Source organism: Neophocaena asiaeorientalis, unplaced genomic scaffold, assembly GCF_003031525.2.
Source record: "Neophocaena asiaeorientalis asiaeorientalis breed wild unplaced genomic scaffold, Neophocaena_asiaeorientalis_V1.1 scaffold268, whole genome shotgun sequence".
Taxonomy (NCBI): domain Eukaryota; kingdom Metazoa; phylum Chordata; class Mammalia; order Artiodactyla; family Phocoenidae; genus Neophocaena; species Neophocaena asiaeorientalis.
In genome coordinates, this window is record NW_020173979.1 from 6,627,643 (window position 1) to 6,649,916 (window position 22,274).

At 44.7% G+C, this 22,274-nt stretch overlaps 1 protein-coding gene across 1 annotated transcript in view; it reads right to left on the bottom strand.

The window, feature by feature from the left end:
• Positions 1–2,495: 2,495 nt before the first annotated feature.
• TENM2 (teneurin transmembrane protein 2) overlaps positions 2,496–22,274 on the bottom strand; it is a 979,370-nt gene continuing 959,591 nt past the window's right edge. The window contains exons 28-29 of the mRNA XM_024753416.1: positions 6,238–6,368; positions 2,496–4,613 (exon numbers count right to left, since the gene is read on the bottom strand). Coding sequence (XP_024609184.1) covers positions 3,852–4,613; positions 6,238–6,368 — 893 coding nt within the window. The 3' untranslated portion in view covers positions 2,496–3,851. The remainder of the gene's footprint in view (positions 4,614–6,237; positions 6,369–22,274) is intronic.

Genomic DNA, 22,274 nt, shown 5'->3' on the forward strand with positions numbered 1-22,274 from the left:
CACCACCAGGGAAGTCCCCCCCTTCTCCGACTGCTTTCTTGCCTGAGATCCCCTCCCTGTCTTGGTAGCCCCCCTGGCTGCATCTATCCTGGGAGGCAACACCATGGTTAGTCCCCGTGTGGCTCCCACCAAACCAGGATTCAAGTAGGCCTCATGACCAGCTAGAGGCTGTTCTGTGGGTGCATATCCAAGAGGTCCTGACGCCAGTTGAATTAAACAAGGCAGCTGGGCTAAAGCACACAGGAGGACCTGTGTCCTGTTTCCTGTCCTCCTGAAGGGAAACAGGGAAACAAGGGTGTTCACATGTGCTTCTGAGAAGGAAGTTCTCTGGAGTATTTTTGTTCTCCTCTTTGCTTAACTAACTCACAGCTTGCTCTGCTGACAACAGGGCCCATGGGGTCGGATAATGAGTGTAAAGCAGGCTAGCCTGGTCTCTCTCTCCCTCTCCTTCCACCTGGGGAAGCCGCCCCTGGCGGGGTTAGAGGATGGGAAGGCAGTGGCGATTCAGAGCCCTTGAAGGGCTCAGGGTGACATGCCACCCAGACTTGCTGGAGAGGCTTGGAAATCAGCTGCAGCTGGGCTTGAATCATTCTACCACCTCCCAGCTCGGTGATAAGTGGCCTCAGTTTCTCCACTTGCAAAGTGAATGATACTAGGAGCTTGTCTTTGCAATCTATCCACTCAATTTACTTCTATTTCCTCCTCGATGGCCACTAGCCTTGTCACCTCACACAGATGATCACATCAGCCAGCTCCCCTGCCTGTTCACGCTGCATCAGGAGCACTTGTTGATGAAATTAAAACAAAATCTCTCTTTTTTTTTAAAAAATTAATTATTTTTTGGCTGTGTTGGCTCTTCGTTGCTGCGCGCGGGCTTTCTCTAGTTGCGGCGAGCGGGGGCTACTTTTCTTTGCGGTGTGCGGGCTTCTCATTGCGGTGGCTTCTCTTGTTGCGGAGCATGGGCTCTAGGCGCTTGGGCTTCAGTAGTTGTGGCACGTGGGCTCGGTAGTAGTGGCTCGCGGGCTCTAGAGCGCAGGCTCAGTAGTTGTGGCGCACGGGCTTAGTTGCTCTATGGCATGTGGGATCTTCCTGGACCAGGGATCAAACCCGTGTCCCCTGCATTGGCAGGCGGATTCTTAACCACTGTGCCACCAGAGAAGCCCTGCCTCTTGTTTTTTTTTTTTTTTTTTTTTTTCCGGTCCGCGGGCCTCTCACTGTTGTGGCCTCTCCCGTTGTGGAGCACAGGCTCTGGACGCGCAGGCTCAGCGGCCACGGCTCACGGGCCCAGCCGCTCCGCGGCATGTGGGATCTTCCCGGACCGGGGCACGAACCCGCGTCCCCTGCATCGGCAGGCGGACTCTCAACCACTGCGCCACCAGGGAAGCCCTTGCCTCTTGTTTTTAATGAAAAAAAAAAAATCAGCTTTTAATCGGTGGGTCTTTTGAACCTTGCCAACCTCTTCTGTTTTCTGGCCTTACTATGCGACCATAGTCCCTTTGCATATGCTGCTCCCTGGGTCTGGGATGCATTTTCTTCCTTCCATCTGGTTAATTCCTCCTTAACTTTCAAACTTCTGTAACTTCCTTTGCATTCTCAGTCTAGGTCACCTCCCCAGTTATGTGCATCCACAGCTTTGTAAATCTCTCCTCGTTGGCACTGAACACCCCTGTCGTTTTCACTTCTTAGGGTAACTATTTGCCTATTGTCTGTCTGCATCCCTGACTGTAAGTTTCATGAGGCGAGGGACCCTATGTATGTCTACTGACCTCTTTTATCCCCAGAACTTAGCACAAGACTTGGCACATGGCAAGCTCTCAAAATAATGTTGTTGAATGAATGAAAGTTGAGGATTAAATGAAAGTATTGTGTGTAGAGCACTTATGTTCTTGGCAGGCGGTACACATCAATAAATATGAGCTATTAACGATAATATTGCTCTCCTAACTGTAGGATTGGTGGGGGGAAATTCATCCAGATCATAACTGCTCTTCCTTCTTTGGCTGCCCCAAGTGTGCAAGTTTTGGGGTAAAGTGATCGAGTCTGGAAGAAAGTACACACACACACGTATGAACGCACACACAGAGCCACACAAACTACAGGCACGTCCTCTAATGTGGGGAGAGTGTTTGCCTTCAGTTTTCTGGCAGCACCTTCTGGAACTAGAACATGGCATCAGGGAGAAGTCTGACTGTCCCGGGAATGCTGGGGGGACCCATCCGGGCACAGGTGGGCCTGAGGGTCCTCGCCACCCACCAGCCCCAGGCCCACACTCTCCTTCCCGTCTCTGCTCCGTGAAGGGCGGGGGCTGCAGATGTAGGGAGAGGTCACTCTAGAATTTAGAGCAGCTTGGGGAGCAGGGGGTGCCTGTAACAGAAGCTCCTCCGTAAGTTCACAATTCCGTCTGTGCTTGAGCATCTTGAGAAGCTCCCCTTTCCTCCAGAAACTTTGACCTGGCCCTCACCTCAAAGCATTTGCACAGAAGACCAGTGTCCACAGGAGTTTTAGAGACTTTATTTATGTATAAACGATTTAAACACTTTGCCATAAATTATCTTTGCTGTCCCTAGTCTTTGCTTAGCAGCAAATTAAAATTAATATAAAAACTCGATGAACAAGTCATACATGTATATTACAAAAAAGTTCCTGTACCAAAGTTCTTATTAGACATTTTTTTTTGTTTTTTTTTTACTTCTTTTTCTTCTTTTTGTGGGTTTTTAAAATTTTTTATTTTCTCTCCTCGTGGTGACTGTCATGTGATTGTCTCAGTTTCTGGACCAAACAAACACACTAATAATTTTAAATCTCAAACAGTGATTGTGCCTTGAGGCTTAGGTATGTACAGGGTGATCTGAAGTGGTGCCCGTTAGCAAAAGAGTGTCACGATGCCCACACCTCTACTGCAACTGATACCCACGAACTACAGAATCTAAACAGACTACACCCTGTAACTGCGTATTACTGTCCACAATGGAATCTCCAAAGACAAAAGAATATGAAATTTATCTGTAGTGATTATAGCCACCCTTGGAATTAAATTTTACACTCTGCGCTCAAATAAATTAGCTCAGGCCAGACTAAATCGGGACCTGAGAGTTAAGTGCTGAACGGTATTATTTCGCTTTGATATCAATTTCCTTTCTTTTCTTGTGTTTTTATATTTTTTTTTCTTTAAAAAGTATTTCCAGTGCTCACTCTTTCACTTTTATCCCCCCCCAGTCGCTACACACAAATCACCCCCAAAGTCGTGGTTTAAATGCACCTGTATTTGTTAAAAGGAAAACGTCTGTAGTATCTGTCCAACCAGCAGTCTGAATTGTTGTCCTCAACTGGTCCTGGAATGCTGGCCCTCATGGACGTCTGTGTGTCGCTCACGTGTGAATGAGTGAGGTATTAGAAGATGAGGCCTTCTCGTCTTCACGTCTCTGTTTTGCGGTCGGTGTGTTTGTTTGTGTGTATGTGTGTGGGTTTTTTTTTTTTTTTTTTTCTTCATGTTGTGCGTGTGTCTGTTCTTCCTTTTGGACATTTTGCATCTCTTTCCATCTCTTTGCTGTGTAGACCCAGAACAAGTGGGTCATATTTTAGGGGAACTCGGAACATGGTTGTGTGATCGTTCATTCGTCTGTTTTGTTTTTCCTCAGGAATTTGCAGCCGGGCTTTAGTCTACTTCGGGAGGTGGGACTTCTCGCATGGACAGTAGCATTTGAACTCAAAAAATGTGAGCTTTCTTGCCACTTGGTGTCCTAAAGCAGCCCGGCCTCAGTGCCCCTGTTAGGTCTTCATCTCCTTAGGAGAGGAGAGAACAGTGACTCCCGCTGAGCCATCCAGACGAGGAATGGCAGTACATGATTTTGTTACCTCTTTCCCATCTCATTCTGTCTTAAAAACTGGATGTTGCTGCTACTGTCTGCCAGCTCGGGGTATTGCTCGACGGGAAGCACGTAATAGCCTTCGTAACCCTGCACACGCCCCGTGCTCAGAAGCTGCTGCTTCTCGCCCTCAGTCCACAGGCGGCTGCCCTCTCGGCCGTCCCTGGCTTTCTGCTGTTCCTTGGCCCAGGCGGTGCCCAGGGCCCTCTGCCTGGCCTGGTCCAGGATGCGGGCCTTCTCTTCGTCCAGGGTGTCGGGGGTGAGGCCGTAGCGGATGCTGAGCAGCAGCGTGGAATACTGGAACTCGATGTTGGTGAACCTTCGAGTCCTGCCGTTGACCAGCAGCGTGGGCTGCGACACGGTCACGTTCACCCCGCTCTCCAGCACCTTGCGGCCGATGGTGGTGCCCAGGGTGACCAGGTCGCCGTCGGCCGAGCCGATCTTCACAAAGTAGTGGGTGTCCTTGCCCTCGATGCTGTAGTGCATCTTGTCCAGGTAGTAGGCGTTGTTCAGCACAGACGCCACCTTGCGGCTGTCCTCGCTGGCGATGCTGGACGTGCCAGTGGTCACCCGGCCCTCTTTGATGGCGAACATGATGCCTTTGCCTATGATGGGCGTGGTGGTGGCGAACCAGTGGCCCGCTTTCTCTCGGATGCTGGCGTGGAGCTTCTTAGAGATGACCTGCCCTTCGAGGGCCATGAAGGCCTGGTTGTGCCTCTCGGTTGTCTGCTGGACACCTGTAATGAGCTGTGGGCATAAGAAAACACAGAAAGCTGAGAAGGTGGGCTGGGCCGCTGTGTGTACGGGCTGGGGCAACACAGCGACAAAGGGTCAGAAAGAGGAAGGCTGGGACTCTCCTGCAAGAATATGTCTTGCGTCTGTCATGAGAGGAGCTAAGATAGTCCTACCTTTTGGAACTAGGACAGACTGGCAGGTTTCCAGTGCTCTGATGCTATGGCCTCTCCACCTTGTAACTGTGCCATTAACTAAAAAATGGAGGTATGGAGGAGTACCGCATTGCTGGTATCTGCACCCAGGCCTACCCACTTACCATGGCTCTCCATCACTGCGGAAGAGAGAGTCACCCTGCCCGCTGATGATCCGGCAGCTGCCGTACACACTTCAGACCCAGGAATATCCTGACCTGAAGGGCAGGGTGTTTGTCTGAGCAGCTGTGAACCCCGCTGCTGTGACCTACCTCTCTTTGAGGCCAGTGCCCTGGTTATTCATTAACTTCCTTGGGTTAGCACCTGGCTACTCAAAGTATGGCTAGCAGCTGAGACATCTCCAGGACTCGCCCTGTTAGAAAAGCAGGATCTCAGGCCTCCCTCCTGACCCACCGAGTGAGAAGCTGCAGCTTAACAAAACACTCTAGCTGGTTTGCGTGCGTATGAATGCTCGAGGATCACCGGAATAACAGATGCTGGCTTCGTGGGCCAGAGGGACCGTCCCTGGGCTTTCTGAGTCATTTGCTTTGGATCCTAGCCCTGCTTCTGCAGAGGGATGAAATCCCCATTATCTCCTTGGCCTTGAGTTCTCTACTCACAAATTACAGCTCACCTCAATTGGTGGTTGGGGGACAGGCTGGGATAATGGAAGAGGCTGTGCTTGGGAGGTAACAGCACTTAGATAAATGAGCGAAATGATGGCTATTCATCCCCCGAGTGGTCCCCACGGGCAGAACTGTGAGAATGCTGTTCTCAATTACCCAGCAGCTCCTCTGGCCTCTCTCTAGTGACACAGTCTGGACGATTATTCAGAGCAGGTGAGACCTTTCAGACTTCTATTGTGTCGAGCACAGGTTCTGTAGCTGGGGATATCTGAACACAGATATCCCCTGTCCAGGTGTGGCCGAGGTCTGGGCGGCACCCAAATATCTCGGTCATCACCAAGAAACCCAAGCACAGATTATGTGCAGAAAACTCAATCTGTATACATTTGGGTAATAAAACGCTGAGGTTTTATGCAAGGCATAAAAATGTTCTTTAATGGGACAGAAACTGCAAACCACCGTTTTATTACGTCCCATAAAAGCCAAAAGGGTTATGATCTTACAGGCAGCACAGATGGTAGGTTGCTGCTAGATTTCTCGGTGCTGTGGTTAATCAAGGAGTGACTCAAGGGTACACACGGAACAGATAATGATACCACAATTAAGGTAATAATTGAGGTTGGGAAGAAATACGTGCTGCGCCAGATAAGTAACAGTACTGACATTCGTTGTCCTGCGAAGTCACCACGTTTCACGCCCCTTTTATACCCAGCTCCGATGTTTTCCTCCGCTACTGACGTGCCCTTGGCTCCAACATGGTTCTGTTTGCCAAAGGGAATGAGGATGGTCATCGGATTCTGGGCAGGGACCTCCACTTACCTGTCCGTTCTCACTTGCTTGACTCTCTGACAACTCATAGGGCGGAGGCACGAAATACATTTTGGCCCTTGGGAAGCCGGGAATTATGTTGCTAAGCTGAAATCCAAACATCACCAGCCAGCTTTTCACATCTACGGTGGAAACGAAAATAAAGATTTCTGAAATCATGATGGATGGAAAGCCAGAGAGGATCTTGGAGACAGAACAAAATAAAATGGGGGGTTGTGTATGGAGTCCAGCAGGAGAGGGAGGCAAGAGCCTGTGAAGGTCTCCTGGCCCGGACCCAGAGCTGCTTACCTGGGTTCTCGGAAGTAGATGCCCTTCCAAACTTGGTCAGTTGACCGCCACTCACCCCTCCCCATGTGGTGATTTAGGACAGTGCTGGAGTAAGATAGATCTACTTTCGATGACCCTGCTGTGTGACCTCGGGCAAGTTCCTGACCCTCTCTCAGCTTCAGGTTCCTCAGCTATGAATTGGGATAATAACTGTACCAATCGCATCGGGCTGTCGTGAGGATTGACGGAAAAAATCCATGTCAAGGGCTTATCATAGTGCCTGGCACGTGGGTTGCTCAATAAATATGGACACCTTCATTTGGCAAGTATTTAAGGGAGCATGTATTACGGGCCAGTCAGTGTGCTTAGAGGCTAGAGACACAACGACTGGCTACATGCAGACGTGATGATTAACACTGTGCAGGACCTCGGTGGTGGTGGTGGGGGTGCTGCTGCACTGAGGCTGGCTCATTATGGAAAGGGGATTCCCTGAGTGTATGGCACGCAGAGAGCCATCTGGCTCCTGAGACCCTTTCCTCAGGTGTCTACGCTTCAAAGAGAGGTCAAGAGGGAGCTCTGCGTGCTCAGAGGACGACTGCCCTTCCTTGCTAGGGCTCAAGACTGAGTCTGCTCCACTGTCACTCTCTCCATCTCTGTTCCTGAATTCCTTCTTAGTAATTTCATTAGACAGTCGATCCTTCCAGCAGCCTGGCCTCTTATTTTTTTGGCGATCCTCCCCCTACTAACTCTCCTGCTCATCCTCTGGACCTTGTTATCATCAATAATTCTGATCCCCCCCCCATTATCTCAATTTCATGTACATCATCCTCTGATCACCACCTGGACTCTCTAGTTTACTCCTTTTCGTAACCTGACACCCATACTCCCCGAGCCTCTCCTCTCCTTAGGACCTTCAACCTACCCTAAACTTCTTTTCCCTCCCTCAGCTTCTTGGTCTCTCTTCTCTTCTCACCTAGCACACATTCCATGGGCAATCATTAGAATGATTCCCTTGTGTATTATCTCAGATCCTTGCCCCTTCATCACGCCTGCTTGGTGAAATCACAATTTTGGTTAAATCATGGAAGGCTCTGCCTATTCCATGTTTATCCCTGTGCAGCTGAATGTGGCAGCAGAAAGGAATGTAACCACACTGACTGGCGTTACTTTAAATTCCTGTCAATGGACCCCAATTGTGCCTTCCTGCTCCCTGGCAATCTGACTACATCCCCTTCCTCCATTTAGTCCTTCTCCCATTCTCCTGGATGATTTAACCTCTTCTCATCTCGCCTAAAACCTCCCACACCTGCTTTCCCTTCTGCGCTCTAGCAGATGACCTTAATTTCTAGTCTAGGAAAACCGATGAGGCCAGAGGGCAATGTCCCTAAACCCTCATCATATTTATCAGCCTACCAGCATCTGCACCCATATTCCCGCCTTCCTCCTGTTACTCTAGATGAGCTGTTGGAATCAACCCTCCACTTGGGCACCAGCTCACATTCATTTTTGCCCACTCAGGGGCAGCACTCCAGCAACTCTCTCTCTCCATCAATTTACTCCCTCTTCCAATGGATCAACCCCATCAGCGTACAAACATGCCACTAAAAAAAAATCCCTCTCTTGTCCCTCCTTCTCCCTTTAGCCACCACCCATGTCTCACCCCCTTTACAAGAACTTCTCAAACTCAAAATAATTTTCTAGACTCACTGACTCCCATTCATCTCCTCTGAATCAGGCTTTGCTCCCAGATACTCATTAAAACAACTCTCGTCAAGGTCACAAATGACCTCTGTGTTGCTAAGTCCAATGCTGACTGTGGTCCTCATCTTGTTTGACCTATCAGAATTTATCTGACAATTCCTGTGTCTCTCTCTGTCTTGGCTTTCTCGACAGCACACTCCCTTGTCCCCCTCTCACCTTTGTGGCCACCCCTTGTCCCTCATTGGTTCCTCCTCATCTCCCTACTCTGAATATCAGGATGTCCTAGACTCAGTCTGTGAACTTCTTTTGCATTCTGTCTACTCTTCCAAACACGGTGATCTTATGCACCCTCAGGGCCCTCAATACCATTTACATGCAGATACTGGACTCCATCCAGGACCTCTCCCTCAATTCCAAACTAGTGTATGTAATTACACTTCAGACTTCTACCCAAAACTGAACTCATCTTCCTCCCTCGCACCTGTTGCCATAGTCTTTTCCATGCCAGGTTACGGCAACTCCATCCTTCCCGCTACCATCCTTGACCTCTTCCTTTTTCTCACTCTCTATGTCCAAACCATCAGTAAATCCTTTACTTTTAAAAAAACAATTGAGGTAAGTTTCACGTAACATAAATTCATCATGTTAAACATTTTAAAGTACACAATGCAGTGGCTTCCAGTACATTCACAGTATTGGACAACCTTCATTTCTATTGAATTCCAGAACATTTCATCACCCTCAAAGAAACCGCATACCTGTTAGCAGTCATTCTGCATTCTCCTTTACCCTCAGTCCCTGAAAACCAACACTGCTTTCTGTCTCAATGGAGTTGCCTATTCTGGATATTTCGAAATCATATAATATGTGGCCTCTCATGTCTGGCTTCTTTCATTTAGCACAATGTTTTCAAGGTCCCTCCATGTTGTAGCCTATGTCAGCACTTCATTCCTTTTTATGGCTGAATAACATTCTGTTATTTGGATATACCCCATGTTGTTTATTCATTCATCAGTTAATGGTTATTTGAGTTGTTTACACCTTTATTTTTTACTATTATGGATAATGCTATTATGAATATTCATGGACAGATTTATCTTGATTTTTCTTCATTCACTGTCAGGATTTTATTATCGTTATTTTAGGATAGCATTTTAAAAAATGAAGTTTAGTTGATTTACAATGTTGCATTCGGTTCAGGTGTACAGCAAAGTGATTCAGTTATACACATACATACATATATATTCTTTATTTAATTTTTATTTTATGTTGGAGTATAGTTGATTTACAATGTGTTAGTTTCCAGTGTACAGCTAACTGATTCAGTTACGCATGTACATATATCCATTCTTTTGCAGATTCTTTTCCCATATAGGTTATTCCAGAATATTGAGTAGAGTTCCCTGTGCTATATAGTAGGTCCCTGTTGATTATTTTATACATAGTAGTGTGTATATGTTAATCCCGAACTCCTAATTTATCCCTCCCCACCACATTTCCCCCTGGCAACCACAAGTCTGCTTTTGAAGTCTGTGGGTGTGTTTCTGTTTTGCAAATAAGTTCATTTGTATCATTTTTTTTTAGATTCCACATATAAGTAATATCATATGATATTGTCTTTCTCTGTCTGACTTACTTCACTTAGTATGATAATCTCTAGGTCCATCCATGTTGCTGCAAATGGCGTTACTTCATTCTTTTTAATGGGTGAGTAATATTCCATTGTATATATGTACCACATCTTCTTTATCCATTCCTTTGTTGATGGGCATTTAGGTTACTTCCATGTCTTGGCTATTGTAAACAGTGCTGCAATGAACATTGGGGTGTGTGTATCTTTTCAAATTATGGTTTTCTCTGGATATATGCCCAGGAGTGGGATTGCTGGGCATATGGTAGTTCTATTTTTAGTTTTTTAAAGAACCTCCATACTGTTCTCCTCATGGTCATGCCAATTTACATTCCCACCAACAATGTAGGAGGGTTCCCTTTTTTCTACACCTTCTCCAGCGTTTATTGTTTGTAGGCTTTTCGATGATGGCCATTCTGACCTGTGTGAGGTGATTACCTCACTGTAGTTTTGATTTGCATTTCTCTAATAATTAGTGATGTTGAGCATCTTTTCATGTGCTTTTTGACCACCTGTATGTCTTCTTTGGAGAAGTGTCTATTTAGATCTTCTGCCCAGTTTTTGATTGGGTTGTTCGTTTCTTTGATATAGAGCTGCATGAGCTGTTTGTATATTTTGGAGATTAATCCCTTGTTGGTCACTACGTTTGTAAGTAATTTCTCCCATTCTGTAGGTCGTCTTTTCATTCTGTTTATAGTTTCGTTTGCTGTGCAAAAGCTTTTTAAGTTTAATTAGGTCCCTTTTATTTTGGTTTTTATTTTCATTACTCTAGGAGGTGGATCCAAAAAGATCTTGCTGTGATTTATTTCAGAGTTTTCTGCCTATGTTTTCCTCTAAGATTTTTATAGTATCTGGCCTTACATTTAGATCTTTGAACCATTTAAAGTTTATTTTTGTGTATGGTGCTAGAGAATGTTCTAATTTTATTCTTTTACATGTAGCTGTCCAGTTTTCCCAGCACCACTTATTGAAGAGACTGTCGTTTCTCCATTGTTTATTCTTGCCTCCTTTGTCGGAGATTGACCATAGGTGCGTGGGTTTATATTTGGGCTTTCTATCCTGTTCCATTGATATTCAGGTGTACAGCAAAGTGATTCAGTTATACACATACATACATATATATTCTTTATTTAATTTTTATTTTATGTTGGAGTATAGTTGATTTACAATGTGTTAGTTTCCAGTGTACAGCTAACTGATTCAGTTACGCATGTACATATATCCATTCTTTTGCAGATTCTTTTCCCATATAGGTTATTCCAGAATATTGAGTAGAGTTCCCTGTGCTATATAGTAGGTCCCTGTTGATTATTTTATACATAGTAGTGTGTATATGTTAATCCCGAACTCCTAATTTATCCCTCCCCACCACATTTCCCCCTGGCAACCACAAGTCTGCTTTTGAAGTCTGTGGGTGTGTTTCTGTTTTGCAAATAAGTTCATTTGTATCAATTTTTTTTAGATTCCACATATAAGTAATATCATATGATATTGTCTTTCTCTGTCTGACTTACTTCACTTAGTATGATAATCTCTAGGTCCATCCATGTTGCTGCAAATGGCGTTACTTCATTCTTTTTAATGGGTGAGTAATATTCCATTGTATATATGTACCACATCTTCTTTATCCATTCCTTTGTTGATGGGCATTTAGGTTACTTCCATGTCTTGGCTATTGTAAAATTCCTTTGTTGATGGGCATTTAGGTTACTTCCATGTCTTGGCTATTGTAAACAGTGCTGCAATGAACATTGGGGTGTGTGTATCTTTTCAAATTATGGTTTTCTCTGGATATATGCCCAGGAGTGGGATTGCTGGGCATATGGTAGTTCTATTTTTAGTTTTTTAAAGAACCTCCATACTGTTCTCCTCATGGTCATGCCAATTTACATTCCCACCAACAATGTAGGAGGGTTCCCTTTTTTCTACACCTTCTCCAGCGTTTATTGTTTGTAGGCTTTTCGATGATGGCCATTCTGACCTGTGTGAGGTGATTACCTCACTGTAGTTTTGATTTGCATTTCTCTAATAATTAGTGATGTTGAGCATCTTTTCATGTGCTTTTTGACCACCTGTATGTCTTCTTTGGAGAAGTGTCTATTTAGATCTTCTGCCCAGTTTTTGATTGGGTTGTTCGTTTCTTTGATATAGAGCTGCATGAGCTGTTTGTATATTTTGGAGATTAATCCCTTGTTGGTCACTACGTTTGTAAGTAATTTCTCCCATTCTGTAGGTCGTCTTTTCATTCTGTTTATAGTTTCGTTTGCTGTGCAAAAGCTTTTTAAGTTTAATTAGGTCCCTTTTATTTTGGTTTTTATTTTCATTACTCTAGGAGGTGGATCCAAAAAGATCTTGCTGTGATTTATTTCAGAGTTTTCTGCCTATGTTTTCCTCTAAGATTTTTATAGTATCTGGCCTTACATTTAGATCTTTGAACCATTTAAAGTTTATTTTTGTGTATGGTGCTAGAGAATGTTCTAATTTTATTCTTTTACATGTAGCTGTCCAGTTTTCCCAGCACCACTTATTGAAGAGACTGTCGTTTCTCCATTGTTTATTCTTGCCTCCTTTGTCGGAGATTGACCATAGGTGCGTGGGTTTATATTTGGGCTTTCTATCCTGTTCCATTGATTTATAGTTCTGTTTTTGTGCCAGTACCATACTATTTTGATTACTGTAGCTTTGTAGTATAGTTTGAGGTCAGGGAGTATGATTCCTCCAGCTCCGTTTTTCTTTCTCAGGACTGCTTTGGCTATTTGGGGGTCATTTGTGTTTCCATACAAATTAAAATTTTTTTGTTCTCGGTCTCTAAAAATGCCATTGGTAATTTGAGAGGAATTGCATTGAATATGTAGATTGCCTTGAGTAGTATAGTCATTTTCACAATATTCATTCTTCCAATCCAAGAACATGGTGTATCTTTCCATCTGTTTGTGTCATCTTTGATTTCTTTCATCAACATCTTATAGTTTTCAGAGTACATGTCTTTTGCCTCTTTAGGCAGATTTATTCCTAGGTATTTTATTCCTTTTGAAGTGATGGTAAATGGGATTGTTTCCTTAATTTCTCTTTCTGATCTTTCATTGTTAATGTATAGGAATGCAACAAATTTCTGTGTGTTAATTTTGTATTCTGCAAATTTACCAAATTCATTGATGAGCTCTACTAGTTTTCTGGTAGCATCTTTAGGATGTTTGCCATTGTGGCTGGAAAAGATGCTTGATATGATTTCAATTTTCTTAAATTTATTGAGGCTTGCTTTGTGGCCCAAGATGTGATCTATCCTGGAGAATGTTCTGTGTGTACCTGAGAAGAATGTGTATTCTGCTGCTTTCAGATGGCAGGTTCTATAAATATCAAGTCCATCTGGTCTAATGTGTCATTTAAGGCCTGTGTTTCCTTATTGATTTTCTGTCTGGATGATCTGTCCATTGATGGAAGTGGGGTGTTGAAGTCCCCCACTATTATTGTGTTACTGTTGATTCTCCTTTTATGGCTGTTAGTATTTGCCTTATATTTTGAGGTGCTCCTATGCTGGGTGCATATATATTTACAATTGTTATATCTTCTTCTTGGACTGATCCCTTGATCATTATGTAGTGTCCTTCTTTATCTCTCGTAACAGTCTTTATTTTAAAGTCTATTTTGTCTGATATTGATACTCCAGCTTTCTTTTGATTTCTATTTGCATGGAATACCCTTTTCCACCTCCTCACTTTCAGTCTGTATGTGTCTCTAGATCTGAAGTGGGTCTCTTGTAGACAACATATATCCGGGTCTTGTTTTTGTATCCACTGAGCCAGTCTATGTCTTTTGGGTGGAGCATTTACTCCATTTACATTTAAGGTAATTTTCAATATGTATGTTTTTATTGCCGTTTTGTTAATTGTTTTGGATTTGCTTTTGTAGGGCTTTTTTCTTCCCTTCATCTTTTGTTCTCTCTCTTGTGATTTGATAACTATCTTTAGTATTGTGTTTGGATTAATTTGTGTGTGTGTGTGTGTGTGTGTGTGTGTGTGTGTGTGTATCTATTGTAGATTTTTGGTTTGCAGTTCCCATGAGGTTTTGATATAGAAGTCTATATGTATACAAGATTGTTTTAAGTTGCTGGTCTTCTAATTTCCAATGCATTTACAATATCCTGTATTTGTACTCTGCTCTTCTTACGACTGCTGGTTTTGATATCATATTTGTATGTGGATGATTTCCTACCTTTACTTTATGTTTGCCTTTACTGGTGAGCTTTCCCATTTGCAATTTTCTTGTTTTTAGTTGTGGCCTTCTTTTCCACCTAGAGAAGTTCCTTTAGGATTTGTTGTAAAGCTGATTTGGTGGTGCTGAATTCTTTTAGCTTTTGCTTGTCTGTAAACCTTTTACTTTATCCACTGAATTTGAGCAAGAGCCTTGCTGGGTAGAGTATTCGTGGTTGTTGGTTTTTCCCTTTCATCACTTTAAATATATCGTGCCACTGCCTTCTGGCCTGCAGAGTTTCTGCTGAAAAATCAGCTGATAGTCTTATGGGGATTCCCTTGTATGTTATTTGTTGCTTTTCCCTTGTTTTTAATATTTTTTGTCTTTCATTTTTGTCATTGATTAATATGTGTCTTGGTGTGTTCCTCCTTGGGTTTATCTTTTGTGGGACTGTGCACTTCCTGGACTTGAACGAGTGTTTCCTTTCTCATGTTAGGGGAGTTTTCGGCTATAATCTCTTCGAATATTTTCTTGGGCCCTTTCTCTCTCTCTTCTCCTTCTGGGACCTCTATAATATGAATGTTGGTGTGTTTAATGTTGTCCCAGAGGTCTCTGAGACTGTTCTCATTTCTTTTCATTCTTTTTTCTTTATTCTATTCCATGGCAATGATTTCCAGCACTCTCTTCCAGCTCACTTATTAGTTCTTCTGCCTCATTTATTCTGCTTTTGATTCCTTCTAGTGTATTTTTCATTTCAGTTATTGTATTGTTCATCTCTGTTTGTTCTTTAAATCTTAGGTCTTTGTTAAACATTTTTTGTATTTCCTCAGTCTGTGCCTCCATTCTTTTTCCAAGATCTTGGATCATCTTTACTATCATTACTCTGAATTCTTTTTCAGGTAGATTGCCTATCTCCACTTCATTTACTTATTCTTCTGGGTTTTTATCTTGTTCCTTTGTCTGAAACATATTTCTCTGCTGTCTCATTTTGTCTGACTTCCTGTGTTTGTGGTCTCCTTTCTGCAGGCTGCAGGTTCGTAGTTCCTCCTTCTTCTGGTGTCTGCTCTCTGGTGGCTGAGGTTGGTCCAGAGGCTTGTGTAGGCTTCCTGGTGGGAGGGACTGATGCCTGCACACTGGTGGTTGGAGCTGGGCTTGTCCCTCTGGTGGGCAGGGCTGTGTCAAGGGGTATATTTTTAGGTGGCTGTGAGCTCAGTACAACTTTAGGCAGCCTGTCTGCTGGTGGGTGGGGCTGTGTTCTCTCCCCCACCCCACTGGTTGTTTGGCCTGAGGCGTCCCAGCACTGGAGCCTGCAGGCTGTTGGGTGGGGCCAGGTCTCTGTGCCAAAATGGTGACCTTTGGGAGAGCTCACACCAATCAATATTCCCTGGGACCTCCACCACCAGTGTTCCTGCCCCTACAGTGAGCCACAGCCAACTGCTGCCTCCCCAGGAGACCCTCCAAGACCCGCAGGTAGGTCTAGCCCAGGCTCCTATGGAGTCACTGCTTTGTGCTGGGCCCAGTGCATGTGAAATCTTGTGTGCATCCTCCAAGAGTGGAGTCTCTGTTTCCTCCAGTCCTGTAGAGCTCCTGCACTCAAGCTCCTCTGGCCTTCCAAGTCAAATGCTCTGGGGCTCCTCCTCCCGTTGCCAGATCCTCAGGCTGGGGAGCCTGACATGGGGCTCGGAAGTCACTCCTGTGGGAGAACCTCTGCAATATAATTTTTTCCAGTTCATGGGTCGCCCACCCAGCAGGTATGGGATTTGATTATAGAGTGAAAGCACCCCTTCTCCTGTCTCATTGTGACTACTTCTTTGTCTTTGGTAGGTAAAATATCCTTTTTGTTGATGGTTGTTCATCAGTTGTGATTTTGGTGTTCAGTGGTTAGTTGTGATTTTGGTGTTTTCATGAGAAGAAGTGAGCCTAAGTCCTTCTACTCTGCCATCTTGTCTGGAATCGAGGGGCTCTACATATATATTCTTTTTCAAATTCTTTTCCATTATAGCTGATTCCAAAATATTGAATATAGTTCCCTGTGCAATACAGCAGGTCCTTTTTGTGTATCTATTTTATATATAGTAGTGTGTATCTGTTAATCTCAGACTCCTAATTTATCCCTTCCTCCTCCCTTCCCCTTTGGCAACCATAAGTTTTTTTCTCTGTCTGTGAGTTTGTTTCTGTTTTTAAATAACTTAATTTGTACTATTTTTTAGATTCTACATATAAGTGGTATCATATAATATTTGTCTTTCTCTCTCTGATTTTTTCACTTAGTATGATAATCTCTAGGTCCATTCATACTGGGGCAAATGGCATTATTTCATTCTTTTTTATGGCTGAGTAATATTCCATTGTATATATATGCCAAATCTTTATCCATTTATCTGTTGATGGGCTTAAGTTGCTTCCATGTCTTGGCTATTGTAAATAGTGTTGCTATGAACATTGGGGTGCATGTATCTTTCTGAGTTATAGTTTCATCTTTTCTGGATATATGCCCAGGAGTGGGATTGCTGGATTATATGGTAGTTCCATTTTTAGTTTTTTTAGGAACCTCCATACTGTTCTCCATAGTGGTTACACCGGTTTTCATCCCCGCCAACAGTGTAGAATGGTTCCCTTTTTTCCACACCCTCTCCAGGATTTATTATTTGTAGACTTTCTGATGATGGTACAAACTGATGTTTGAAAACCTCTTTTCAGTTCTCTTGTGTATACACCTAGGTGTGGAATTGCTGGGTCCTACGGTTGAATCCTTTACTTTCACTTTTAAAATAGACCAGAATGTGTGTCCACTTCTCACCACTCCCACCACCTCAGCCCTGGCCCATCATCTCTTGCCTTGATTTCTAACTGTCCTCCCTGCTTTCACTTCTGTGCTCCACGTACCTTGTATGCTCCACATACCTTTAGACATGGAAAAGGCCCTTACCATTCCTTTACTCATAACACTCCAGCGATCCCCCATTTCTGTCAATGAAAAAGTGAAAGTCATTCTAATGGTCTCTAAGGACCCTTGCCCGTGATCTCTCTGACCTCATCTTCTCCTCCTCTCTCTCTCTTGCTCACTCAGCTCCAGCCTCTGTGCCGTTTCTTGAACATGCCAGGTGTACACTCATGTCAGAGCCTTTATACAGGCAAGCCCTCTGCCTGGAGTGTGCTTTCCTGAAGGTATCTTCTGGCTGTCTCACTCTTCCCTTTTTCAGGTCTTGCTCAGATGTTGCCTCCAATAAGGCCAACTTCATGTTTAACCCCTGCCTGTTCCCACCCCCAGCAATCCCAAGTCCCCTTCCTCCACTCATCCCCCCACCCCCAAAACAGTTACCACACTTGAACATGTGTCTCATTTGGGCATTTATGACATTTATTGTTTATTGTCTGTCTCCCTCACCGAGAATGTTGTAAGCTCCATCAGGACCCGGAGTTAAAAAATCTGTTTCATTCACTGATGTCTCCTCAGGCCTAGCACAAAATAGGTGCTCAATAAGTATCCATGGAATGGATGAACAAACACTGATTATATGTGGCAAAAGCCACCCTGAATAGTGTGTGTGACAGAGGAACTACCTGTACCTGCTTGAGAAGATGCTTCTGAAGGGGCTGAGTAAGGTCTACACACCTCCTGCCCTGGGACTGTTATGAGGGGTTTAATGCTGACTTCACTACTGAACATACAGGCCTAGAAGACCCTCTAATGAGAGTGACTCTGGAATCTACAGTGTGTCCATCAGCCTTAGGCATAAACAAGTTCCTTGAATGACGTGGCAAGTGCACGTATTAGTGATAGCCCATTTAAAAGTCATTTAACCTCAGTAATCATCAGAAAGATGCAAATAAAAGCCACAGTGAGATAGTACCACACACCTGTCAGAATCACTGTCACCAAAAAGACAAGAAACAGTAAGAGTTGGCGAAGATGTGGAGAAAAGGGACCTCTCGTGCAGTGTTGATGGGAATGTGAATTGGTGTAGCCACTATGGAAAACAGTATGGAGGGTCCTCAAAAATTAAAAATACAACTACCATATGATCCAGCAATTCCATTCCTGGGTATTTATCCAAAGAAAACACTAATTTGAAAAGATATATGCAACCCCATGTTCATCGTAGCATGATTTACAATAGCCAACATATGGAACCTAAGTGTCCATGGACAGATGAATGGAGAAAGAAGATGTGGTATATATACATATATAATGGAACATTACTCAGCTATAAAAAAGAGTGAAATCTTGCCATTTGTGACAACATGGATGGACCTGGAGGAGATTCTAAGTCAAAGAAGTTACAGAAAGACAAATAACATGTGTTTTCACTTAAATGTGGACTCTAAAAAACAAAACTAATGAACAAATGTAACAAAGCAAACAGACTCAGATACAGAGAACAAACAGGTGGTTGTCAGAGGGGAGGTGGGTTGGGAAATGGGATAAATAGGTGGAGGGGGTTAAAAGCTACAACTACCAGTTATAAATAGGTCACAGGGATGTAATGTACAACTCAGGGAATACAGTCAGTAGTACAGTCTAGAATCACTATGTTATACCCCTGAAGCTAATGTAATACTGTAAGTCAACTATACGTCAATAAAAAATGTCATTTAAGAATACAGGTTTGAAATTGCCTTAAAACGTGTGTCCGCATCAAGCAGACAGAAGCCTCGCTTTAGTCCAGCAATGGTCATATATCCACAGAGCACCTCTGTGCAAAGTAGGTGGTGAATGCTGTGCAGTGCGGTTACCAAACTTTGGGTGTTTGTGGTTACCCGTCACGATCACCTATCGTGGTTGTTTTGCCATATCTGGGGATCACCTGTACTTGTTTTGCTTTGTCTACTTAAGCACATCCATGACAAAAAAGAAACTTTATGTCACTACCGTAAGTGGGAGAGCCCTCTCACTTGATGCAAACAGAAAATAACTGTAAAATTAAAACAGAACAACGCAATTAAGCTGGAGCATGATTTTGTTACCTGCTACCCGGGGAGTCTTAGACCTGCTCTCTCTGTTAAAAAGGGAGATGAGAAGCGTTAACGAGGTGTTACGTACACACCGGCATCAAGTGGAGGCTTTCTCCTCTGCCGAATTGGGAGGATAAAAAGATCACTGAAGAGAAACCAGCTTTCCCCATCTGTGTTTCCATGTTATTTAATACCTCATCTGAACAACATATAAACTCAGCCCATCTTTCACCAGGGATATGGAGGGAATCCCAAGAAAGGCAAGAGAGAGGTCTTTGCCCTCAATAGACTCTCCCCTGCAGGGATCAACTTGATCTCTCCCCTGCAGGGATCCCTCCCTAGTCTCCAGGAGATGATAACAACCCCCTGCCTTTGGGACCAGACATTTTAATGGCTGCTCCCATGAACAGTAATAGTTCATGTCATCTATCTGTTCTAGCTTTTTAAGTTTCTAACATGGCTTGGTTTCCAAGTCTAACTCTTCTGAAAAATGTTTCTTCAAGTTGCTTGTCTCCTCCATCCTGCAGAAGGCACTTCTGGTACCACACAAACACCCCTCCTCCTTTCAAAGTCACTGGCTGTCTCTGGTGACAGCCTCCCTAAACAATCTGTCGAGAGGGAGTCCTTGAGGTAGGAGTGGCGATGTGGCCCTTCCTAATAGCCCATCACTCCCCTGCCCCATGTTGTTCACAGCATGGGCAGCTGAGGCCCGCGCTCTCTCTCTAACGCACGCTGTCAGCACAGCAGCCTGGGTGGTAAGTGCAGAGAGAGAAGAGAGTAAAGCAAGAAGGAGGCTGGGCCTCCCTCCTCACTTAGGGAAATCAAACTCCACAAAATCCGACTTCTCGTTCATGTGTGCCTGGGGGTCTGTAAGCCCAGAGACAGCAGGGGAGAAGCCAACCCGAGTCATCGTGGGTGACATATGGGAGGTTCGCTTACCTCCAGATTTGGGGTTTCAGATTTGCCAAAGCAATGCCACTCAGAGCAGAGTTGGGATCTGTTTCAGGGTGGAGCTGAAGACCCCTGGGAACCCCAGAGAATTACACAAAGGTGGTAATTTCACTCCTCACCTACAAACTCCCTGTCTCCAAGTGCATAGCTGCTTGTAAGTAACAAATGCATTCCTACCATTGATAAGTCTTTGCCCAGGGCTAGGTGCCTTAAGTGTCCTGATTCACTTACTTTTCACAGCACTACAGGGTGAGTGCTGTGACCGGCACAATGCTGCCAATGAAGAAGCTAAGGCTCAGAAAGTTTAAGACATTCGTATGGGTCACACAGCAAGTGATTGGCAAGGCCAGAATTGGTGTCTGGAGATGTATTCAGGTTCTAACATCAGAAGGAACCGGCTTGAGGACGGGCCAGGCTTGGGCCTGAGCACAGGTCTTGGTTTGCCCAGGACTGAGGAGTTTCCTGGGACTCACTGTCACTGGAAAAGCCCAGGGCACTGCAGGTTTTTGGGGAGAGGGTCTGTATCTCTCAGTCTGTCTTTTATATCCTTTCCTCTAGTATCTTTCGTATCACAGATATATCAGTCATCAATATATTACCTTAAACAATAACTGGTAAAAAGGGTGCAGCTTTAGAGCCCGTGAGTGGGAAAGGAATCACTTCTTGCCCTCCCTTACCCCACCTTGGTAGATACAGCTGTGTCCAGCCCAGATGTCTTTGAGCTCCTAACGGGTGTTCTCTGCTGCTCTCCTTTGTGCCAGCATTTTGGGGGAGGACACAGCCTCCTCCAGCCTCAGGAGCTGTCTCTTGGATTCAGAGAGCTCTGTTTCCAAACAGCAAAGATTCTTTTGAGCACCAGAGAGACAGTAGTTCTGTCCACTGTGCTCCTGCCGACTACATCTTAATTCCTTCTTCAATTGTGAGCTGCAAGTTCAACCACTCTGCTCATCTCCTACGACGCAAATCAAGACGCATATAGATGGGTTTACAGATTCGCCAACATCCGAATGGCGGAGAATGACTTGGTGTTCTCTTCTGGGCTGCAGTCTCCAGGGGTCATCTCACGTTGAGCGGCAGCCCCTCTTACTTTGCTTGGACTGCAGACATCAGCTCTATGCGTGCAGCTTCTCTAACGTTACCTTTTATTTTAGACTCTTTCTAATGTTTTCTGGATTCGGTTTTGTTGGACTTAGTTCAACTTGACTTGATGCCCGTTTATTGAGTCTCCATGAAGCACTGGAATGAGGAAAGCCGTCTTGCTATTCAGAAAACTCGAATTTCTTTTTGTCTTTTCAGGAGGACCAGGAGAGTAGCTGAGGGGGTCAGTGAGGCACACTGTGCTCTGCGAATGATTTTGTCTGGGTCTTGGCAGCTGTGGGTGTGTGTTCATCCCACACTGAGGGCTTTCTTTTTATTTACCTTTGGCTGATTCATCCCTAAGGTATACAGTGCCAAGCCAGGCTCTGGGAAGCGCATTCTTGCGGGGCGGGGCCTTCTTCTCCTGTGGCTGAGATAGGCATGGGCTGCCTCCCCACTCACATTGTTTCCTTTGGCTGGAATACGCCTCCTCTCCCTCTCCCACTTCATAATGGCCTCTGCTCAAAGGCCACCTATCTGTGAGTGCCCTAAAGAGACAAGACACTTCCCACCACTCTCTAACTCTTTACCTACTTCATTTATCTTCCCTGCTTTATCATTATCTGAAACTATATACATATGGGTGTGTACTTTCCCCAAGAGGTCCTTTAATTTGAAACTGCAGTGAACTGGGGGTGGGGGGGACACAAACCCGGCCAAGCCCTGGGGAAGAGAGGACGCCCTGGTAGAGTAGCATGGCAGGGCCTCCTGACGAGGTGCACTGGGGAGACCGGGAGGGAACTAGCTTGGCCAAAACCCCTGCACTCCAAAGGTAGCAGCTGCTTCGGTTGCAGGAGGATGCTGGCTTCAACTTCAAAGGCTCTGGGACTTGTCAGTGAGGCAAAGCAGGGCCACAAGTTGACCTTTAGGGTCATCTATTTCTTTCTGCAGCATGGGGCACTGAGGGCAGCCCTGTGTTCCAAGGAGCTGCTGCTTTCTTTCCAATCTTGGGGGTGGACAAATGATCCCTGGCCACCTGAGGGTAGGGACCCCTTGGGCTTGACGCTTCCCTGGCCCATTGGCCAAGAGCTGTGAGTTTCCTGGAACTTGGGGAGGGGCTTGGAATTGGGGTCCCCATTGTTACTCCTCTACAATGCATGTACAGGTGAGATGGCTCCAGATTCCTTGCTGAAAGTTGGTATTTTTCCTCCCATCATCCATCCATCCATCCATCCATCCATCCATCCATCCATCC